General features: G+C 39.0%; 1 protein-coding gene across 4 annotated transcripts in view; it reads left to right on the plus strand.

Annotated features, from left to right (window-relative positions):
• Positions 1-23,198, plus strand: part of gal3st3 (galactose-3-O-sulfotransferase 3) — a 44,388-nt gene extending 21,190 nt beyond the window's left edge. Inside the window, exons 2-5 of one of the 4 annotated variants that reach the window (XM_028038667.1) lie at positions 1,353-1,416; positions 17,920-18,191; positions 21,207-21,297; positions 21,831-23,198. In XM_028038667.1, coding sequence (XP_027894468.1) covers positions 18,137-18,191; positions 21,207-21,297; positions 21,831-23,100 — 1,416 coding nt within the window. In that variant the 5' untranslated portion in view covers positions 1,353-1,416; positions 17,920-18,136 and the 3' untranslated portion in view covers positions 23,101-23,198. The remainder of the gene's footprint in view (positions 1-1,352; positions 1,417-17,919; positions 18,192-21,206; positions 21,298-21,830) is intronic. The other 3 variants (XM_028038665.1, XM_028038666.1, XM_028038668.1) reach the window with 3 other exon arrangements.
• Positions 23,199-23,922: the final 724 nt, after the last annotated feature.

The following is a 23,922-nucleotide window of genomic DNA, read 5'->3' on the forward strand; positions in this document are numbered from 1 at the left end:
CCTCTAAATGAGTTTAATTAGGAAGAAATCCCCCCCAAAAAAGTGTTCGTTTTAACCACAGAACTAACTGCAAGTGAAGCTACAAATCCTACAAACCACAGTTAAAAAACCCCCTCAGATAACCTGCTTTTTTTTTTCCTTTTTCCAAAATGACTTCCTTAATCCACTTTGATTTGTTATTTAACCTGCCAAGGCAAGTAAGATGAAACTTGGACTTGCACTGATGAAAAGTGATGAGCAACAAAAAAATAAAAGGAAAAAAAAATGAAATCCTCCAGATAAGGATTTGGGGGGAAAAGAAGGGCAGCATCTTTGTTTTTCCTCTTTTTTTTTGGAGGTCAAATGTGCTTTCAAAACAAAGCTCAGCCTCACATGAAAGCCCGCACACGGAAAATAAAGAGACAATCTTACTGGAGCACAGATGGTGAGTGATGTCTTTTTTTGTGGTCCTCCATGGATTGAGAGGAAGCTGCCTGTGTGCACACGTCTCATCATAAGCCATCGGTTATGACTGCAGCGTTTCAGGGTGGCCGGTCAGCTCCATCTTTCTTAGTGTGGGTAGCTCCTGATGGTAATAAAAAGCCTCCGTGATTAAATAGACTGATTAGAAAAATTACTTTTGGGAAATTAAACTCATTGTTTCCCAAGAAACGAGGACGTTTGAGAAGTTGTGTGAGGTTGTAGTTGAAATCTGTAAATAGACAAGTAACCTTTTTTCTTTTTTTTTTTTTACTCTCATGTTAAAGCAAAGAGAATATTTTTGGTAGTATTGCCTGTGGACTGTCTGGCTTGGGTTAAGTGTTTTGAGCTGAGGCCCTTTCCTTCTGACAGAACTGGTGTAACCGAGTCCAGTTTGTGGGTTTGTAGGTTTGTAGGCCACCTTACTTTCACAAATCTTCCCATAAATTTTCCAGGGGATTGAGATCAGAGTCCAAGACATTGTTTTTGTTGTCCTTTAGCCCCTTTGTAACTAATTTAGTGGAATGCCTATGATCATTGTCCATTTGGAAAACGTATTTGTGCCTAAGCTTTATCTGCCTTGCTGATGTCTTGGGGAAAGGTTACAGATTATGCCATCTATTTTGCCACCAGCTGGATGCTGTTTCAAACTTTCACATTTTTGTATCAATTGTTATTACAGCCAAACGCTTAAACTTCAATTTCATCAGACTAAAATCAAAGTTTTTTTTCTTTGCATGTATTTCCACACTCTAATCAGTTTTTTGAAGTTTTGGCTTCTTTGTCGTTGAGCGGCTTTTCAGCCCACATCCACAAAGAAGTCGAGCGGGTAATGACGCTCTCTCTCCAGCTTCGGCCAACATCTTAATAGAGTCTTTTGCTTTTTGTTCTAGGGATTGATGCGCACACCAAAACATGTTTTCCTCTGGGACAAAAAACACATCTCCTTCCTGAACGGTACGGTACCTGGATATTTCCGTCATTGTACATTTAATAGTTTGAATAGATGAACGTTTACATATCTGAAAATGATCCCCAAGGATCAACAGTGGAGTTCATTGTTCTCTTTCTGGTATCATGCTTGATTCCTTTTTTAAATTTATTTCTTCATGATGTCACACAAGGAAGTGTTGTGTTTGAGATATTTGGTGTACCTCCATCCATTTAACTCAGTTGTTTCATATTATTCTGCTGGAAGCTTGTGAAGCTATGTGATCGTAATCTGGGCTTTTTTAAATTGTGTAAATGCATTGTAATTAAGCCTGTCAGCAATTAATCAGTTAATTTTAATGATAAATTAAAATGAGCTTGCTCATTATTATTGTGGTGATTAACATTTTTTGAAGGGCAATTTTGTTTAGAGACACGATAATCCATTTTATTTTTGGTTTTTGTTGTAAGTTTTTTTTTTCTCCGTTTTATCGTTTTTGATGACATTTAAAAAAATACCTTCCAGTTCCAGTGTTAAGTGTTCTTTACAAAATGCATCTTTGAGAGGGGGAACTTATGTTGTCATGCCATTGCTGATATACTTTTATACATTACTTGAAAATCGTCTCAAAATAACAATATTATTGTTTATCGTAATAATTTCCGGAACAATTTATTGTCCAGGAAATGTTGTTATTCTCACACATCTATTTGTAATTTTAATGTATGTTAACTTGTGAATTTGAAGGACATAGTGAAAAAAAAGTTACCCCAATGTGACCTAAAATGCTGCGGTAAAGGTTTAGTCTGATTTAACGTCGAACCGTTACGAAAAAGGTCTCTTTCTACAGTGTGGTTAAATATCTGGTTTCAACTGCAACTATTCCATATTCATGTGTAACACTGGTGAAAAACCATGTACTTACCATCTGTCATTTACAAACCAATTTTGTGAATTTGAATTTGACTGATTTTAATTTGGAAACCCTTTCATACATACCAAAAGAAAAACAGCTGCATTTTTTTTTTTTTTTAGCTCAAAAGTGATATTAAAAGGGGTAATAAAAAGAGCTTGTGAACTATTTCAGAACTAAAAGATAAATATGATCGGGTCCGATTAAATTCGTCAGCAGATGGAAGAGTCACTTTTGTATTAGTGATTTGTAGGAGAGCTTGTTTCTGCAGCAGGAGAGGCTTCAAAGCATTACTGAAAAATTAATTGTGAGGAGCTCTTTATCCCATGTGCAAAATAAAAAGAGCTTTCATTTGTGTTGGACTACTAAGTGTGCTTTTGACCGCAGCCCCCGCTGCCAGACGCAGACAGATGGACGAGGGTTTTGTCGGGGTTTGGGCCCGGCTCCAGGAGTCCGCCCCCGGTGCGAACGTTTTCATCTACTTGTAGATGTCCGATAGCCAGATTCCAGCAGACGGTGGATTAAAAACCGACTGGGGAAAGGAAGATTATGTGAGCAAAAGTCCTGTATCTGGATGGCCTTGCCGAAAATGCATTATTCATTATTAATGGCAACAGCAGCTCAGTTTGTGCGGCTGGGGCTGGTAAACAAACTCCGGCTCACGAGAACTCTCTGTTGTGACAGTTTTCTTTAATCCAGTCACTACCAGCTCCTCAGATAGTACAGAAGCAAAAAAAGTGTTTTTTCTCAATGAGCATAAAATTATGATATATTTATAAGACAATTACTAATATTTTCTTGCTGTTCCTATCAAACACCAAATGAAGAATTGTTACATCGGTATTGACTCTGATGTGGTCACTGAATCAGATTAGCACCATTTCTAGTTTAAAATCCTTTTTTAAAAGCAAAAATGTTATATTTGTCTCATGAGTTTTTTCATTATTGACTAATAAACAGCTCAATATTCTGATCAGGGCCTGAAATTTGCTACGGTACTGCAGGTATTGCTTATTATACAATCAGTTCCTTCAAATCTGGTTTTTATAACACTGGAATTTTCCACATACGTACAATTAACAACATGGATGTTTGTTTCGGAGCCATAAATTAAAACAGACCTTGGCTACACATTTGGTGACGTGTCCCCTTGTCTCTCCACTGTTCCATGCAAATTCGCCGTGTGTTGAATGCTTGGTGTGTCTCCTTTCTGAAAATGCTCAGCAAAAGAATACATTTTAAATATATTTTTTTCTTTCAACAATTTCTTTCTTCTTACCACTCTTCCATAAAAGCCAGGCTTGTGCCATGCACAGCTTGTCCCGTGAACAGATTGTCCCACCCGAGCTGTGGAATCCTGCAGCTCCCCCAGAGTAACCATGGATTTCTTTGCTAGGGCTAAATAATAAATCAATAACAACATATATTGCAATAGACATGTGATCAGTATCAATAGAAAATACGCTTGATAGAATATTAATTAATTTCGTTGAACTACGATCCAGAGCCTCACAGCATTCTGGGAGATGTAGGCAGAGGACAGGCTTTAAAGTCTCAACGTCTCATGGTCAGCTAAGCAAGGTTGATGGCATCAATGAACTCACTCTCTCTTTGGTTACCTAGCAACAACCTGTTGAGTAACTGGCTTAAAAATAAAAAAACAATGACACAGAGTGAAAACTGTATAAAACAGGAAAGGTCACACCACCACTTTGGCAACATTTCAGATATTTGAAACAAAAAACTAATCAATAGTTATCAGTATCGACTGATACAAAACCTTTATATTGTGACACGGTTTTCAGCCATACTGTCCAAACTTACTTATAAGCGTCATTTTTTTCTTAACACTTCTAACTCTGCACTGTTTTGTGGTCCTTCATGACATAATGTGGGAAAGTTCTAGAAGTATGAATATTTTCAAAGCCACTTAAAATTTCTTCTGGTTTTCTTCAGCTAGATAATGATTTGACACAGTAATGGTAAGAAAAAAAAGACTTTTTTTTCAAGGATATTCACATTTTTTCACAGTCTGAAATTTCTCCATCTCATTATTAAAAGATTTTCACTCAGGGTTTAACACAGGAGTGGGTGTACCTTCAAATGAAGCAGAAATGATTTGACATAACATGACGCACTTTTTCATACAGCCAGGAAGGACATAAAAAATGTTCTTCACATGTTGTACTGACACCATTATCAAGTTAGTCAAGTTTATTTGTATAAAACATTTCAGCAACAAGGCATTTTACATTAAAAAAATTATTCAGTCACCAATTATGAAACAAGTAATACACATTACATTTTGTAAAATGCCATCATCTAACAAAGACATCCATCCATCCATTTTCTAACACCTTTGTCCCTCGTGGGGTTGGGAGCACAGGGAGAACATGCAAACTCCATGCAGAAAGACCCTGGGCTGGGGTCAAACCCAGGACCTTCTCGCTGCAAGGCAACAGTGCTACCAACTGCGCCACTGTGCAGTTGGTACAAAGACATATCAAATATATTTATCAATGTTCCAGTCATTATGAATCAGAGGCAACTCTAAACAGGTGAGTTTTTTGCCTTGATTTAAAGGAACTCTGTGTTTTGGGTGTTTTGCAGTTTTCTGGAAGTTTGTTCCAGATTTGTGGTGTATGTATGTTGGTGCTAAGCCACTCACTTATAAGCTAACGAAAGTTTTTTAAAGTCTGTTCTCTGAGCTCCACGAAGCTAATTATTTTTCGGGGTAGAATAAGAGTAGATGGTGGTAAGAGCATATGTCCTGCATCAAGTTCAAGTTCATTTATTCAATCAATTGCAAGTGTTTTGATGTTTTCTCAGTTGTCCCTGTCATGCCTCTCACCGTAGTGTAACCGAGCCAGGTTCGGGTTTCAGGTTTGACTTTCTCCGATCTTGATGTTTAGTTGTAACCCGTAAACTCCGGAGTGGCGCTAACGCCAAAAACCTTTCTTCTCCGAGTGGGCCTTTTTCTCACGACCCCTCTAGGAAACTCTAACCTCCTCCGAGGGCTGGAAACACAAGGCCCGCCCTGCACAAAAAGCCCCACCAAGCGCCGCGCCATCTTCCAGGAGAATAACTGACACTGGTCAGTCAGAGCACACTTTGTCGCATATCGACTCTCATGTTGTTTGCAACAACAAGCTATTTGATACGTTATCTATAGAATCAGTTACATAGAATGAGCCAGAAATCAGATACTGAAGATCCCTTTTCAGGGCCCACTTTGGCCAAAGACCACATCGGATAATTAAACATATTAAGGAGATGATTTCTAATGAGGTGCAGCGCGGCAAAAAGACATTACTCGTTCTTGCCTGCCTTTATAAGAAAATTGTTAGAGGAGTTGAAGGGGGTTTTTTTGTTAAATGTCCTCAAACAGTGCTTCCTTTTTACCGGATCCAGTTACCTCCTATTCACCAGCTTACAAGAGGGAAGTGGAAGTAGATGGACTGCGATTGACACAGAGCACCGGCACAGGCTGAAGCGTGCTGACAGATGTCTGTCTGAGAACACTTTCTCTTCTTTTCCTGGACTTTAACTCCAGTAAAAAAAAAATATATATGAATATATTAAATTTAACAGTTTGTCTGAGTACATTTCATCTGATATACAGTGGCAGGAAAAAGATTATTAATTAAAGTACAAGTTTTACACATAATATAAAACAAACTGATGGCAGACAATAATAAAATGTACATTTATTCAAAATAATAGTAATAATACTAACACAAAAGTAATAATAATAGATCATCATCATCAAGTAAGAATAGAATATTGAAATAAATAAATTGATGTGGAAAGACCGATCAACACTGGAGTGAAGATAATAAGAGAAACAATGCAGGGATCAGGTTTGCAAGCTATTTATCATATCATATTTTGTCACATATGTGTCATTTAACTAAGTATTGGAGAAATAAGGTTTTCTCTAGAAAACCTGCTAAGCCCGGTGGTTGGGTGTTGAGGCAGTCATTCATCCAGCGGCCCGTTGTGTTTTTGAGTTAAAAAATGTTTAAAGTTGACAGGAAATTTTAAAATATCACTTGATAATTATGTGTTATTGGAAGATTAATATCTGTAGACAAACTATAAAGTCTTGAAAAATGCAAACATTAAAAATAAAACAAGTAAAGCCTGGGTTATAATACACTGGGAGAAACCCTGGAGTAAAAAAAAATATAAAATGTGAATACAAATGTCTAACTGCAGGTAATGTTTGTCATAAATTATTTAGAACTTTTTAATAAGTTCTAAATAATAAGTTCAAGAATAACCACTCCTTGAAAAATAATTTAAAAAGGTTAAATAATTTAACACAACTTTTAAATTAGTCCATTTTTAAACACCTTTGTCACATCTTTTACATTCAGGAAGATCAAAAGCCTTCTAAAAACCCATTTTTGCCCTGCGGCCTTGTAATCTGCCTGTGTTTAATTTGTTTTTAAAAATGTTAAATACTTCAGTCTGTTTTTATCATACTTTCATTTACATTTCATTTCATCTCTTTTCTTGTGTTGTATTCTTAATGATGCATGGTTTTTGTTCTTTGTTTCACCTTGTTGCGCAGCCCTTTGATCCAACCAGATCATGTGGGCGTTATTAATAAATCGGCATTATTATTGGCAAAGAAGTTATTTGTTGAATGCAACAAACATGAGGAGAGTGTTGAGTTCCCAGTTTGTGTGCATAAAGGCTCTTTTGAAGTACCTTTGATTGGTACAAAACCCACCACTGAGACCAGCTTTTCTTTTTAATTCACCTGCATCTCTGTGTGAGTGAATGTTGCACACAGCTTCCCTCTCTTTTATTTACTTATTAATTAATTTAGTGTCTGCGTGGCCTTGTGGTGTGTACCACTATTAGGGGGAGGTGCAGGCGGCGTTCTACCCGAGGGGATTCTTGTCTGGCCTCTTAATTAATCCGCTTTCTGGTCAGAGGGTCTGTGGCTATTACAGAGAGGCTGTCTGCATCCCGACAGCACAGTGCAAAGAGCTCTGTTCAGATGCAGAAACACACAGCTCCTCTGAAGAGCAAAACGGCAGGGTTTTTTTTTTTATGATGCATAAAGAGTTTTCGCAGATAAAAAATGATAAAATGTCAAGCCCATTTTAGAAGTCCCCTGGTAGGTTCCATTACCTGTTAGAAACAAATTGTGATGTGCATTTAGTATCACTTTCTTGTTGAAACTTAAAGTTGTGACCACATTTAGGTTGCATCAACCCTGTTTAAACTCTAGCATTACCAGAGAAGGGTCATTTAACATTTCTACCTTTGGAGCCCAGAGACGGGTCGACTGACCTGAAGGATTTTAGCAAGCATCCTATAAGCAGGTGTGAACAGGCGATTTTGTACCATTTTTTTGTGCCATTACTGGCCTTATTTACAGTAATGTAAATAAGGCTGAGTCCAGGGTCTCAGCCTTAGAGTCCAGGGTCTTTTGACCCTCTTTCAGGACTTCAGGGGGGAGGTCGAAAACCCTGGTAATGCTATTAAACTCTAGTTTATTTGCCTAGAAAGTCAGGTTCTTTTGGGGAGTTGTGAACTCTAATGTGGACCGAAGAAATTTAATTGTGGTCAGTCTAAAAACCTAGATCTCGATTTGGCTGAAGCGAAATCTGGCGCAGTTCGAATGCACATGTGAATGCCAAGCGAACCATAGAACCCTCCTAAAACAGGAAGTGGACTATAGCCCAGAGCGTTCTGGGTAAATACAACCAAAACATGCTGTATGTGCAAGTCCAGCGTTAGCGGGAAAAATGGTTTGTGTTTTTTAATTTTTTTTTACCAAATAAAACCTGATGCTCCTCCAATTTTGTTTACATTTCATGAAGAAGGAAGTTGGGCTCAGTGTCTTCTTCAGAGGTGTTGTTCCCTCTAGTGGTTGTTGGTGCAACACCACCACAGGCGAGGGGCGTGACCCTTTTTCCAAAGGGCTTGGCTGTTTGACAGTGCAGTGTGAAAGCGAAACTCTTTGAATGTGTAACAAGTGAACCAATTCTACCGGACTATCAGGTGTGAAAACACCCTTGTACCATCCAGACGCTGACACAGCAGAATCACATGTAGCGAAATGCGTTCCAACATGATGTGACAGTTTGCACAATGTTCTTGGGTTGAAATTCCCCTATTCACATTCTTGTCACATTTTTCAAATAGCTAAATCCATGCTTCATGTGATCACAAAATGTTCCCTGATGACTTTTGACTTGAATGACAAGATTTTGGAACGGTAGCATTTCTTTGTCTGACCCCTCGCGTTCTTTGTTGACGTTGTGGCTTTCTTCACTCTGGACCGAGACTGGTGCTCCAGTTTTCAATTTGTGGAAGGTTTGAGCCTTAGTGGTTCCTTGGTTTGTTGCTAAGCAAACATGTCTCCTTTCATCTAAATGTGGCTGTTTAGGTCTCGTGTTATTTTGGTCACAAATGTTGACTTTTATCCGCGCTGTGTTTGAGACTCTTATCAAGCTCTTTTTGTAAATACAGTATGTACTTCACTTTTTCCAGGACCTTTTGGTCTTACAAGGAAAATGTTGAGATTTCACTTTAAGAGGTAGCAAAAAAAATGCTTTAATTAGGGATGCTTGTCCATTAGCAAAAAAAAAAGATCCAGCTGTCTTTAATGGATTTGATCACTTGTCCATAACTAAATTCTCTAGAACAGTTGTTCTGTTTGCAGTCTGTGAATGATGTCAAAGGATTTCTCAGACATATCTTTAAAGAAATACCGGTAAGTGAAAAACAAATGGTCACAGGGTGCACCACCTTCTTTAACTCAGGTTTTTCCTTACTGACTCTAAAAGCAAGTTAGGATTTTGCCAGATGCCCTTTAGAGGAGCAAAAATATGTCAAAACCCTGTTCAAAGAAAAAAAACTACAGCATTCACAAATTTTAAAGGACACAAATTCATCCTCGATGCAAGTAAGCACAGATGGAGCTCACATGTCCAAGGGAGTAGACTTTCATAGAGGCACACAAGGACACCGTCGGTTTATGAAAGCAGTGGCAACATGTGCATAACCTCATCTGCCCTCACACACATTCTTCATGTCAGAAACCAGTTTTGCAGAAGCAGCGCTGGCCCGACGAGCGCAGAGCTGTGTTAAATCAGATAACAGTCTTACACCTCGCAGCGCCGCCTCACCTAAACTGCGAGGTGATTTTCTGTCTCTTCTCCGCGGGACGGCTTCTGCATCGCTGCTCTGTTAGATGGGATGAAAGAGGGAGCGTGAATTCAGCGCACACCCCTGGAGAAAGACTGTGCGTGCGATGCTGTTTTAGGAGTAAAATCTCTCTTGTCATTATCAGGTGACTGATCTAATACGTGCGGGCGTGACCTATTTATTCTGTTTCCCTCCTGACCACAGCCAGACAGTGATCAGAAATGATCTGTTGTCCTTGCCAAGCCGTTTGCCACTGTGGCTTGGCAAGGACCGAGGCAAAACTGGCTCTGCTACGGTTTGCCTTTGTCACTGGGAACTGGATGTACTGATGCTATTTATGATCAATGTAATTATTCTAGGGAAAACCAAGCAGCGTTTCCATTTACCACACTGTGGCGCAAATATTGAATTCACGAAAATAAATTTGCTTAATGGAAACACGGCAATTTCAAAAGAACTCGACGTTTTTCAATAAAAAAAGTTGCTTTGCTGGGGTGATTTTCTTTTTCAGTCAGACAAGTATATTTCAGATGGTTATTTCTGTAAGCTTTGATAATTATGACGTACAGTTAATGAAAACCCAAAATTCAGTGTCTCAGAAAGTGAGAATATTACATAAGATTTAAAAAATGTGAAATTTTAATATCTAATGTTACTTTATGAGCTAAGCATAAAGAAGGCTGCTGGCCAGCTGACGGACCCTACTAAAGAAGCTTCATATGCAGGATCATTAATGTTAAGTTTAGTGGAAGGAAAAAGTGTAGCACCAGAAACAGAGAGAACTTTAGCCTAGCGATGGACATTAATCACTTATCATAAAAAATTTCATATTGTGAAAAGAATTGTGATTTATTGTTGTCTTGATAAATTCCAATTAATGATGTTAAAAGAAAACAAACTGACAGCATTATCGGGAATGTTAATTTTTACTATTTTCTCCAACCATTGTCTCATAAGAGCACCAATAAAAATCATTCAATTCAAAAATATGATTAAATTCAGTTACTGTGTGCAGCTTAGTGACATAGATTGGGCTTCTTCAGGTAACTGGCATCCCGACAAAGAAAATGTTAAATAAGAATGCTTTTCTAGAATAATATTTGCATTTGTAGCACTATACAGTTACCTAATTTATCATAATTATTTTTTGTCACAATAGTACTACAAAATGTCGTGATAAAACTCCAAGTCCCTATCGCCTGCCCCTGCTGTGGCCTGTAGATGAATGTGAAGCAAAGCCGGTGTGAAGGGGAGTCATTTTCTCCTTTGGTGTTTCTCCTCTGTGTTTATCAAATCCAAAGTCAGCGCACTTCATCCTACTTTCTACACGCTTTCCAGAGAGGCTGATTTCATTTTTTTTCCTTCCCACTTCAGGATTTGTGACTAACGGCTCCTTCGCTTATCCACGGTCAACCTCATCCACTGAACCGAACAGTTATCCAGCAAACAATCACAGCGTTCATATTGACACGCGCCTCCTCCTTCGCCGAAGCTGCATCCTCCATCACTTTGTGTCGGAGTGCTTTCCAGTGCCGCTCTGCCTCTGATTCAAACACGGCGGCTCATTTACATAGTAATTACCACGGGCCACCCTGCCTCTGTCCACCTCGGCAGCGTTTGCAACCTGCTGATGAAAGCCGACAGGCTTTTTAAGCAAGCTTTTAAATGTCCTTCCACAGCTACAAGAAGGCTTTTTATCCGCCTCCTTTCTCTCCCATTGTGACAGCATCAGAGCCTAATTGCAGCATGCGGGCAGCTCTGTTTTGTTTCCCAGCTCCGTTGCAGGCAAAATCGAAGCTCTCCAGTTAAATACACTTCTTGGAACGCTCCGGAGGCTTTCGGCGACAAACAGATGGCTTTGCAAAGCAGTCGGAGTATAAAACTTACGTATTTTTAATAGCAGTTTTACATACTTAAACGCACAATTTTATTTTATCTTCATTGGTTGTCTGAAATGTTACATCCCCTCCACTTGTATTTAAACATTGTTGCAAAATTATGATTTTAGCTGACGTGTTTGTGCGTATTGTGACGACGACGGCTGGACGCTGTTTCGCTTCAACTTCAGTTGCGTTCAGCAGACCTGCCTTATATAAACAAACAGCTAAGCTCTAAAAGCACTCGGCATTCTCTCTGCATTACTGCAGAGAAAAAGGTGTGAACCTTTCAAAGTGCTCCCAACTGAGTTTTATTACACACAAGCACAGCTGACCTGTGGGCATAACTACCCAGTAGATAAAGAGCAGAAACAGCACAAGTTTAAACAGAGTTTGTTGCATTTTGTTGAAATGTTTTTAATTACTTGAATTATAAGTAGTAAAATTGTTACAGGGACTGTAGCTAGCCAATGTAGCAGACATACTGCTTACTTAAAAAAAAACATACTTAGAAATCATAATCTATTAAAACCTGAAAGCTTTAAATGTACAATGATAACTCACTTATCTTCTTGTTTCCTGTTGATACCACTCTTAATTATTAGTGAAATCAGAAGACGAGCTTCTGACTTTGCCAAAGGCAGCATTGTGCTGCTGATGTTTTCCGTCTTTCTGCAGGGATTTAGTTTAAGGCGCTTGCAGGTGATGAGAAAGATTTTTATCAATCAGGACGTTCCTTAAAAGGACTGCTGTCAGTGCTGCGTGCCTGCTTAGTCTTAGGCCTCTTTCATTTTGTAATCTTGTTCTCTTTCTCCCCCTGCTGCCTCTTTTCTCCCACCTCTGTCTCCCCACTGCTCTCACCCTCTCTCATTACACTCTCTCGGGGGTTGTACAGGGTGAGACAGAGGCTGTATCTGTGAGGGTGGATGGGGAGTCTACCCTGCAGGCAAATAATGATCCGGAAACACTGCCACTCATGCAGAAACACATATGTGCCTGACAAATATACATATATCTGAAATTAAAACCAGAGGTCTACATACGCTATAGAAAATTTTTTTTTTTTTTTTTTCCCAGAAAAGTTAAACTTTTCTGGTCAGTTAGGATTACTTAAAGGATTTCTATTGGATTAATGCCAATAATTGAGAAAGATTGATCATTTTTCTTTAAATTGAGGAATATACGTACTTTTGCCTGGTATTTGTCCAAAAGCTTTTCACAATAGTTTGCGAGAACTTTTGGTCTATTTCTCCCAAAAAAGCGGGTGTATGCTTTTTAAAGCATCCTTAAAAAGTTTTAAATCCATGTCTCTAGAATTAAGGCCTTAAAATGGCTTAACTTCATTTTAAAACGTAAGTTGGCCTTAAATATATTAATCACACGTCTTAAATTTTGTCGCGGCAGGACTGCTTAATCTCATATTACTATGTTGACGTTTTTCGTTTTTTTCTCATGGGACGTTTCTGTCAGGCAAAAGTTGGAGTCACTCTCAGACGTCTTCATTCTGTGACTTGAGACAGTTGAGACTATGCAACATCTTCCTGAGGGTATTTGTTCACCAGTTTTTGTTTTTTCATTTTTCCACTTCAAACAAAAAAACTAACTGCCTGAAAATACACTGACCACCCGAGCGATCAATTTCGATTTCCATGATTTCCTTTTGGTCTTCCTCGGAAGTTCTCTCTGTCCGGTTTACACAGGGGCCGTCTCACACGTAGAGATTATACAGGCTGCGGACAGACAAGCTTGTTCGTTTGTCACGCTGTAGTATTTCCTGCCAACCACAAGTCAGTTTAAGTAATGCTCCTGCGAGAAACAAACAAAACCGGGCATCTGGTCACTGAAAAAAAGGATCAACCTGAGTTTTTATTTTGAAAAGCCAAAGCGCGAGGGCATGATTTCCCACAGCAGCTTGCAGCCATACCTGTGTCGTTTCCGGACCGGCAAGATGGCTTCCATTGCACTGCGCAACCAGCAGCGGTAAATAGAGGTAAATGCACTATTAATTAGACACAAAAAGTTGTATAAAGATGTTTTTAGGCTACAAAGCAGCCCTCATAGCTTCATCTATGCATTTAGTTCCAGGTATGCTAATGCTATTCAAAGGAAAACCTTTATGCCAGTCAAAGTTTAAATTCCAGTCATTAAAACTGTAGGGTTTGTATGAATGGCAGAATGTTCTTGTCGCGGTTGGAGCGTCTTGAATTGTAGTTTTTAAACTAGAGCAGATTAAAGACTCTCAAGGTTATAAAAAATTGGGTGGAGTAGCCCTGTAATCATTAACTGAATCAGAAGCTACTTTGAGAAGCCAACATTAGCTTTGAATACAAAACAAAGTTAGAATATAAGCTCTGTGAAGGTATCATGATGAAATTAATTGTACTTGTATTAATTGCCAAGTGTGCAGGGCAGAGAGAACGTCCAGGTCAGACCACTTGTCAAAAATGAAATCATGAAAAATCGAAAATCAGCGCTCGTTGAGCTGAGCCGAGCCGTTATCCAATTTTGGTTTAATAAACGAAAAAACGAGTCTATTTTTGTTTTTTCATTTTGTCTTTTCAAACAAAAATACAAACTGCCTGAAAAGACACGGACCAATGATGAACCAGACTTGCTGAGGTTTCATATCTGACTTCTTTTGAATTTCCCATGATGCAACACAAGGAAACAGTGTGTTTGAGGATTTTGTCTTGAAATACATCCACAGTGCTCTCATTTAGTGAGTTTACCTGCCTGGAGCTTACAAAGCCATGGCAGTTAGGCTCTGGAAAAACAGGGTGTAGTTTGTAATTGTAAGATTGACAAAAATACTTGCAGTATCAGTAAAAAGAAAGAGGAGGAGGCATTAATGTTACGACAGTGGAAAAGAGACCCAAGGGTTTCAGTAAAAAGTGGAATAGTCTTTGCAGACAGAAGCTGTGATTCCCTCTAAGCCTCCAATTGATAAGACCTGTTTGATTCAGATTCATGTAGAACCACATTGAGCTCCACTTTTCAAGATCAGAAGATCTCACATTTTGATGTTGAGGCACCTACTCCTATAATTATATAAGAGGTCATTAACAAAGAGAGTTAGTAAGGAAATGTGATTACTCCTCTGACTTGTTTCTTCACAACTTTGTATGACAATAACGCTGGGAAACAATCTTCATGACAGGTTAGGTGGGAAAGTAACTTATAAAACCACCAAAGATTGGCTCTCTTCTCTTGCGTAACATTGGAATCATAGGCGTAACTTCCTGAAGGACTGGTGTCGGCAAAATGGTAGCTCTCTCCAGTCACCTAATTGTCAACGCCACAGCAGCAAGATAACAAGGTCCAAAGGGATCACATTTCACAGGCTTTTTTACACATCAGTAAAGAAGCTTATATATATATATATATATATATATATATATATATAAAGAAAGTGGAGAGTAGGTTAGTTATGCTAGGTAAACTTTTATCACCTTAACATGTACTCTTGCTGTGCAGTTCGTAGTTTTGCGGTTCAATTAACACAAAAATAAGGCGACCCACATAGATTTTCTGACAGAAAATCAGAAGTGCAAGTGTGTAATTTAGCTAATCAACCACCGCTAGTGCTCTGGCGATCACTTCCTAATGATGCAAAATGAAAATTTTAAAACAAATCTGCAACGGACAGAATGTTCTGTTTGGTGCTTTTAAATTTTTTGTGTGGTAAATATTTTTGCGGTTTTTTTAAGTATTAATTCTCGATGCACTTGAACTAATCTTTGCTCTGCTGATCTGGGGCTGTTGTTTGTTGGTTGCCATGGCAACGAGTCTGCATATGACCTTAACTACACATTTGTGGGCTACTTTGTTTTGATCTGTCTCATAGATCCTTTGCGGTTGTAACGTGACAAAATGTGCAAGGCGCTGAGTGGATTCCCCTCTGGTGTTAAATCTGGTTATGTGAGAAATCTTTTGGCTGCAGTAATTTTGTTACGCAAACTGAGAGTCCTTGTTGATGCGAGTGAAGACGTCAGATGACAGTCACAAAAAATCCTGCGGTCCTATGCTAGGAGCTCTATTTGCATACTCAGGATACTTGAAGGATATAAAACCAGGCAAACTACTGTTCTTCCAGCACTGTACTTCTCCTGATTATTAACACTTGAAGTGAAGAGTCTAACACTGGAATGTGGTTACATTTGAAGCAGCAAAAGAGAAGGTGCGAACAGCAGTCATTGTGCTAATTACCAGGCTCAAACTACTGTGCAAAATCCATGGGCTTTTCTTTATTTTTACCCTGCAGGATTGTCTTATAAATGGGATTAAGTTTTCATTCTTCAAAAAATGAATTGACATATTGTGATATGAAAAGCATTGGAGTAACTTGGCAGCAAATCACTTTCTTTGATCAGGTTTACTGATGAGGTGTTTTCCTGCCTTGAACGAACAGGTAGTTGAAAAGCTTCTGCGGTGCTAAATGGCAGCCAAGGCAGAAATGCAATCATTTGATTCAGATGTGCCTGAGAAGAGACTCATCTAACATATGAAGGACACTGGGTGAAAACCAGTGTCAGTAGTTTATCTGCTTATTGTACTTTTTGAACCTCAGGAGTTCCTGGAATGTTGCTTGGAATTGCCTTATAGTATTACTTTTGGTGATACTATAAAAAAATTACAATATTATTGAAATAAAACTGTTTGAAAATGACTAATGCGCTGTGGCCTCTGCCTTTTCAGCATGTTAATGTTTGCTGCCAGGAAGTATTCTTTAGTTTTTGCTACTTTTGTAGCTATCATATTAAGCAGAGACAAGGATTACGGGGAAAAATAGTTGCAAAACTCTGGTTGAATATATATGTGGTTTAGCAATCAAAATTCTTAATATGAAGCGGAAAAGAAGTAAAACAAAATTGCCTTTGTGTGGATCATTTTGAGCCCCTCATGCTCAATGGGTAGTTTGATTGCTTCTCTATTGTTTTATTTATTTTTATTTCAGTCGGTATGAGAACGAGCGCATTTCAAATGGGAGCTTTATCATTGCATATGTACTGTTGGGAGACAATCTGAGGTTTACGTGCGCGTTGAATCTGCAACAGAGCATGAAATGTGCTGTGGTAGCTGATTTTATCAGAAACTACACGAGATTTTGCGATGAAAGCTCTCAGAGGTCATCACATGACAAGACGAATGACTAGGCTTCAGCGTGACGTTTCTGTTAGTTTCCCTTTACATAGGCATTTTTCTGATAACCTGTGAAAATATGAGATCAGAGTTGTGCTGCTACATGAATCAGTCTATTCTGCATGGATGTAGTTATTTCAGACTCTTGTACAAAATTGCATGAGATCCTGACGTTTTATCAAAGGGGTGAAGACAAAGAAGAAGCAAAGCAAAAACAGAAACCATCCTCATTATTAGTTTGTGGTTCATGAACAACAGCAGAAAAAAGTTTGAATTACTTGAATTACCACAAACGTGTGTTCTCTCGTTAATTCTAATCCAATAATGTCATTTCAGCAAGTAGCAACAAAGCCGCTGAAGTGCTGAAAGCAAAACCTCACATGACACACATTAGTGTAATTGATTCCTGACTTAGTAACATTCGTTTAGCCATTTTTGGCTTCATTTGAATCAAAGAGGCACAGAGGAGACTCCCTTTGTTTCCAGTGTTGCTCCCCAATCTGCAACTCAAAGAACTTTATTTAAAACAGCTTCATTAATGAGACAAGGGGAGGTTTTAAAGTCGACTTAAAATTAGAGGCGACTTTTTAATGCTTAAGTTTTAAATTTGAATGACAATACAGTTCAATTAAAATGTGACAGAATAGATGGCGGGCTTAGTTACACCCCCTCTATTTTCATTCATTTTACTCAACGCATTAATTATGTGTTCCCAACCTTTGTCACTTTTTTTTTTTTCCTAAACTCTACAATGAAAGATGTCAAAGAACACGTTTGTTTACATGATCAAAAATGATAAAGGTCACAGCAATGTTGGAGAAGTGGATGAAAACAGAAACATGTGGATTTATCTTTAGTGAAGTTACCATTACATTTATTGTGTTTATATACATTGTATTTTCTTTCCCTCTGGGATCAAGTTAGTATTTTAGAATTTGATTTGTATCCTTTTATTATGCAGCCATAGTTTCTATTTCTGAAACAACAATATGAATATTGTTGTTTTGACAGAAATGGTTATGAATGTCGTTATATTGCTCAGGTAAAATTATTTTCTCCCCCTTGTTGCTTACTCTTACTTAACAAAACTCAATAAACAAGAGGACAGTTTTGCATTTCATGGGGCATCAGCTCCATCCTTTAAAAAGTCCACTCTAATCGGTTTTAGAAAATCCCTCGATTAATCACCAGATCAATGAAGAAACAACACCCTCCTATTTGTTTATATCCTTTAAATCAATGGTCTGCCAGCAAAGGGATCAAGTCTCCTCTTTCAGTGCTACCTAGACAGACCGTTTTTAATTAAAGGGCCCTGAATGCTGCAGCAGGAAGAGGTGAGGTGAAGGGAGGAGAAGATGAGGTCGACGGAGGGGGAAAGGTCTGCCTGCCAAAATTCCCTCGAATCCATTTTCTTATTATCTCTCCAACAGACAATCTACCACCGTTGACGCACGTACACACCGGGTTATGAACCAGTTCCTCAGAGGACCAGAAACGGACACTGCCTCTCTTCCGCCCGGCGTAACGCTGCTGCCAAACACCGATCGACTGCTCAGCAGTCATTACCCAGTGGTTCGCAATTAATTTGGTCTGTCATTTTTCCAAAGGAGGATTTGCAATTTTCTCCTAAGCTAAGTGACGGCGAAGATGTGGCTATCAAGTCCATTCATCCACGTCTTGAAACGTCATCTGTTTCTGGCTTGTAAGTGGGGTAGAATCTTTGTAATAAGACGTTCTGTGTAAAATAATCGTTTTCCCCCAAAACTTTCCTTTTACAATTGATTACTAAAATTATTTATATTTACTAATCGGAGAAACATTTTGGGATTTTTTTTACTCCCTTGAAATACTGCTCCTACTTTCTTAGAGTCGTCCCACCGCAGATTCTTCAAAAAGAAACATTTCTTGTCACATTCAATAACGAAATACCATCTTCTTGGTCATTCACTATTTAAATGATGGTTTTCTCATTATTTTATAATTAATAGCTTACTTTGAGCCACATTTGCAGTTAAAACTTAACAACAAAGGTTATCATGTAGATTTAGCCCATTGTTTTCTCATAATCCCTTAGATTAGCTGGAAGAAAAGCCTCTAAACGCTACATAAAGCACCGTATGTTAAAGGAGTGGATAAACTGAACACCTGAGAATAAGTGACACACACTGAATTCAAAGTCAGTTTTGACTCTTTAAAATTAATAGGCCTGTCACAATAAGCAATTAATCAATTAATAGCATTATAAATTAAAACAGGCTCAATAATTTCCATCTGCTGGACTTATCATTTTTCTCTTTCTACCAAAAACTGCATGGCAAAAGTCTTCAGTCTGGTGTGTTGGTCACAACTAATCCCTTTTTTGTTTTGTTTACAGGGACTTCATAACTCATTTTGTTTGTTTATATTTGTTGTTTCTGTTGTTTATTTGGGATATTTAAAATATTTCCCGACTCCAGTGTTAAATGTTTATTAGCATTTAAAGTTTAGTGATCTTTGAGAATGTGTTCTTGCATTATGCCATTACCATTATATTGCTTGAAAATGGTCTCAAAACAACATCATCATTTATCGCAATATAAAATTGATCTTCTTCTATTTTATCGTCTATGTTGATGTTAGTTTTGACCCATTTCTACTGCTTGTCATTAAATTTAAGTGGAAAAAATTTTACATTTCTATCTCTAATGAGGTAAGTGTTGTATATTGTTAATATTTAGACTTCACCCGATGATGGTGGACTTCAGGAAAAATGCTCACCATCCTCAACAACACTGTCTACTGGGTATCACTTCTGGTTCTTGGGAACTATCCTCACACTTTACACTGTTTGGGAAAAGGCCCAGCAGAGACTCCACTTACTGCGACATCATCTTCTACTCAGCCACCATTCTGTCTCTTATGTTTTCCCATCACTTTGTGGTTTTACCGGACTGCAAGGAACAATCAGGTCTGCAGAGGGGACCATCAGCGCTGACCTTCCCTCCACTCAGGACTTGTATAGGTCTGGGGTCAGGAAGCTCCTCTGCTGACCCCACACATCCTCAGCACAATCTGTTAGACTTTTACCTTCCGGGTCGGTGCAAAAGTAGAGTAGCTGTAAGATTTGTGTTCAGCAGGGAAGCCGACTCATAGAAAGAACAGAGCAGACTGGGTTTCTTGAGGAAGCCAAGATCCTTCAGTCTGTTGTTGTGAGCATCATCTGATGGGGCTGCAGCATCACAACCAGGGACCTAAAAAGGCTCAACTACCTGTTAAAGAAGGCTGGCTCTGTTCTGGGGACTACTGTGGAGCCACTGGAGATGATGATGCAAAGAAGAAGTTTACAAAAATTCAAGAATATTATGAGCAACCCTGAACGTCCAGTTCACCAGACTGTTTTAGAAAAACAAGTGTCTTCAGTCGGAGGCTTCTTGAAATTCGCTGTAATACAGTCCGCTACCAGAGCCCTTTCAACAACAGCCATCACCATCTACGATAATGATTTATTTGAATGAGTTGCAACAAAATTTAAATTTCCCTTTGGGATAAATAAAGTATTCTTGAATTGGATTGTGATCGAGGGAAGCAGAGTCCTGTGTGGAAGCCGAACCAAAGCATGTTGCACTTGACAAATGGTAATTAGATTTTTGATTGCCAATGATTGTGCAGCTCTGTTGGGTAGCAGTGTGAAAAAAACTGTTGAAGAGACATTTATCTTTACAATTATTTTGTTTATTAACATGTGGCGTAGTTCAAGCTGCTTGAAATTGACCACATATTGTTGAGCGTGTGGTTCATTAAATAAAGGTTGGTCTGATTTTGATTGTCTGAAAATCCATTTCTGGGGGCTAACTTTATTAATTATTAGGTATACTTATTAGGTACATCAACAATGAAACCGAATAAGCATAATTATTACACAAATTTGAAAGGTAATTAGTATAAAAATGTACTCTGGAATCTTCGGTAGATTTTGCTATTTCAAATCTGTTGACTTGAGATAATCTTTAGTAAAAATATTTGGCTAATTTTACCCAACCAGATTGTTTGTAAATTCTTACCTGAGTGTTTTTGGGGGGTAAATTCTATAGGTTGTTTTTTTACAGTGTATGAACCCCAGTGCCATACACAAGATGTAAGGTGAGCTACTGTTATCAGCTGACGATGATGGTGGCAGGACAGTGTAATCAAGAAGAGAACATTTCTCATTGTTATGCAGGTGAAAGGCTGTAAGGAAAGGTTTGGAGATCTTCCAAGGTTCCATTGGTGTCTTAGTATTACAGCTGCATAAATCAAGTGGCATAAAGTTTCTCCATCCATGTTCTCTTGATTCTTTGACTTTGGACCTGGTGTGTGGCCTTTCTAGTATCAGACCGATAAGAGGCAAGAGGTTGTAACAGTAAATGGGACAATTATTGCTTTTGGATGTAATTATGGCATAATTCAACATATTAATGCTGAGTAACCAAAGCCGGATCACATTACTTTTCTACTAATGACTCCTGCTAAACTAATGCATATCTGACTGTTCATGTCTTCCTCCTATTTGGTTTCTCTCTTCCAATTTCGTCTTTTCTTCTCGGTCCTCTTTCCATTCTTAGCCTCAACCTTTTTAAACTCATTCTTGGCATGTTGTTTGCTTCTTTATCACCTCTACTTGCTATAATTTTCACCTCACTCCTGCACTTCCTTTGCTTTTGTTGTCAATCTTCTGACTGGCCCTCCCTTTCTTCCACAGGCCAAATGAAGTGGCAGAAGAAGATATTTCTGGCCCTCATTGTCATCTGTACTGTCAGTCTTCTGCTGCACCATGGGGGCCACTTCACCTGGTGAGGACTGAAGTAAAAACCAACAATATGTGAAAAAATCAAAATAAAAAAAGAAACAATGTACCCTTGCTATCTGTGTTAAAGGGTATGTTAAAAATGTTTTATGCCAGTCGCTAAAGTGTAAGTTATAGGTTTTACTTCAACAACCATCAAACGATGACTTTGAACATATTTCATCTAAAAATCTGTGATCATATATTTTTGTGGTTTAAAGAAACTACAGAGTATGGACTGTACTGATTTTTGTTATTGTCCTGCAAGTGTTTGTGGTGAAAAGGTGAATTTTTATGCTGAACTGTAGAATTTAAGATTTCATAAAATTTTAAACAGCACTGCAGAAAGCTAGCAACAATGGCTTATTTCTGAATTTATTGTTTAGGGTTATTTATTTTTTGTGTTTTTGCACCTTTTCCTCTTTCACACCGTTGCTTTTGCCTCTTATACTCTCCAGTAGAGGAATTATATCTCCAAAGTGAATTATTTTTGGTTGGAATTGCTAGTTTTGAGATTAATTGCATTTCCTTTTCCTTTAGGAACATGGAGGCCTTCCGCTTTGGCTGCTCTCACCAGTACCCAGGATCAAAGCCGAAACACACCAACATTGTCTTCCTGAAGACTCACAAAACGGCCAGCACCACCATGCAGAACATCCTGTTCCGTTTTGCAGAGCGCAACAACCTGATGGTGGCGTTGCCAGTACAAGCATGTGGTCATCAGTTCTGCTACCCACGTTCCTTCTCCTCTCACTTCGTCCATCTGCACACGCTGCGACCAAACCTGATCACCAACCACATGCGCTTCAATAAGACGGCATTGCAGCGCCTGATGCCAAATGATACACTATACATTACAATCCTGAGAGAACCAGCCTCCATGTTTGAATCCTTGTTTACATACTACAGCCGACACTGCATGAGTTTCAGGAGAGTCCCGAATGGCTCTTTGGAAGCGTTCTTGGCGGAGCCCTTCCGTTACTACAGGCCACAAGAGGTAGAGTCCATGTATGCACGCAACACCTTGACCTTCGACTTGGGTGGAGACAAAGATCATCCATCAAAAGACTTGGCTTATGCACAAAACTTTGTTGCGGAGGTTGAAAAAGTGTTCTCCCTAGTGATGATTTCCGAATACTTTGATGAGTCACTTATTCTTCTTCGCCATCTTCTCTCTTGGGATTTGGAGGACATCCTGTATGTCAAGCTAAATATGCGGACTGAAAGTTCCAAGAAGCGATTGTCTCCAGGTCTTCCTGAAAAGATCCGTGCCTGGAATTCCATAGATACATATCTTTATGAGTATTTTAATGCTTCATTCTGGCTCAAACTGTCAGATTTGGGTCTAGACTGTGTGGCGAAGGAGGTCCAACTTCTTCGACAGGTACAAGAGAAGCTAATGAGAAGTTGCTTTGGTGGGAAAATGCCACTTCCACGCCCAGCTGCAGAGATCAAGAACAAGGATCTCCGTCCATGGCAGCCAAGCGACAAAGTCGACATCGTCGGCTATGACCTCCCGGTAAATATAAGCCATGAGGCACAGGAGCACTGCCTCAAGTACATCATGCCAGAGATCTCATACACGCGCATCCTTCTACATTCCCAGTCCTTGCGACATCGTCGAAGTTATCAGAATCGGCCTCCACAAAAGTCACACATCCTCCAACATCACATGCGCACAACCCTGCCTCGGCATTCTCAGGTCCGCCTCAGCCAACCAGCGCCCTCTGTTGATCAGAGCCCAGACTCAGGAACAGAGTCCAAATCTAACGTGAAGCGAAGTGAAGGAACTACGAAGCTAGGGCTTTAATTCTCAAGCAAAATGTGAAAATCTCATCGGAGCCCAGCAGACTGCACACTTCGACTCATCCTGATAGAAATAAAGACTATGATGCTCGATTAATGAAACCTTTTGGGAGTCAAATTTGTATTTAGGAAAGCAAACTAAATTGGGTTTTCTCTCTGAAAACCCTTTTTATTATGACTGATGAAAGACAAAGGGTTAACCACGTCTGGACTTCAACCACATTCTCCTCCTTTGATGTGTGAAACAGTAAAAGTGATGGAAAACCAAATAGCAAGGACTAAACTGGAGCTAGACTCTATGGTGACAGCAACTGATTGCAGCTGGTTTCAGGTGAAAGTGGTTGTTTAAATTAAACCAGTTGATGTAAGTCCTGGAACAAATGACAAGGTACTGATAATCTGCTCCGTTGTAAGGCACAGAGTGTACTTTGTGTGCACCAGACTAGTTCTGTATCCGATTACTTTCCTTTATTTTCCCTTTCTTCAGCTCTGGTTTCCATGCCTTCTAATTAGCATATATGTTACTTAAAGTCTTTCGGACACACAATGACACTTGTGGATCAACTGTCAGGCTTTCGAAGACCCACATTGAGTTCACCTTTTTAACCTTTCTTCTTTATAAGGTCCAGAACCTAAAGCAGCAAAGAGAGAGAGAGAGAGAGCAGAGAAATGGCAGAGTCACTCAGACATTACATAGATGTCTGGATGCTGAGTTTTGGCCACCCATTATTGTTATGACTCACACAGAGACAGAGCCCAGAGACAGCGTAAAATCTGTGCCTCCTTAACCTTTGACCACTCTTGCCTCCCCCTGGAATACTTTTCT

This window comes from Xiphophorus couchianus, chromosome 14 (genome assembly GCF_001444195.1).
Source record: "Xiphophorus couchianus chromosome 14, X_couchianus-1.0, whole genome shotgun sequence".
Lineage (NCBI taxonomy): Eukaryota > Metazoa > Chordata > Actinopteri > Cyprinodontiformes > Poeciliidae > Xiphophorus > Xiphophorus couchianus.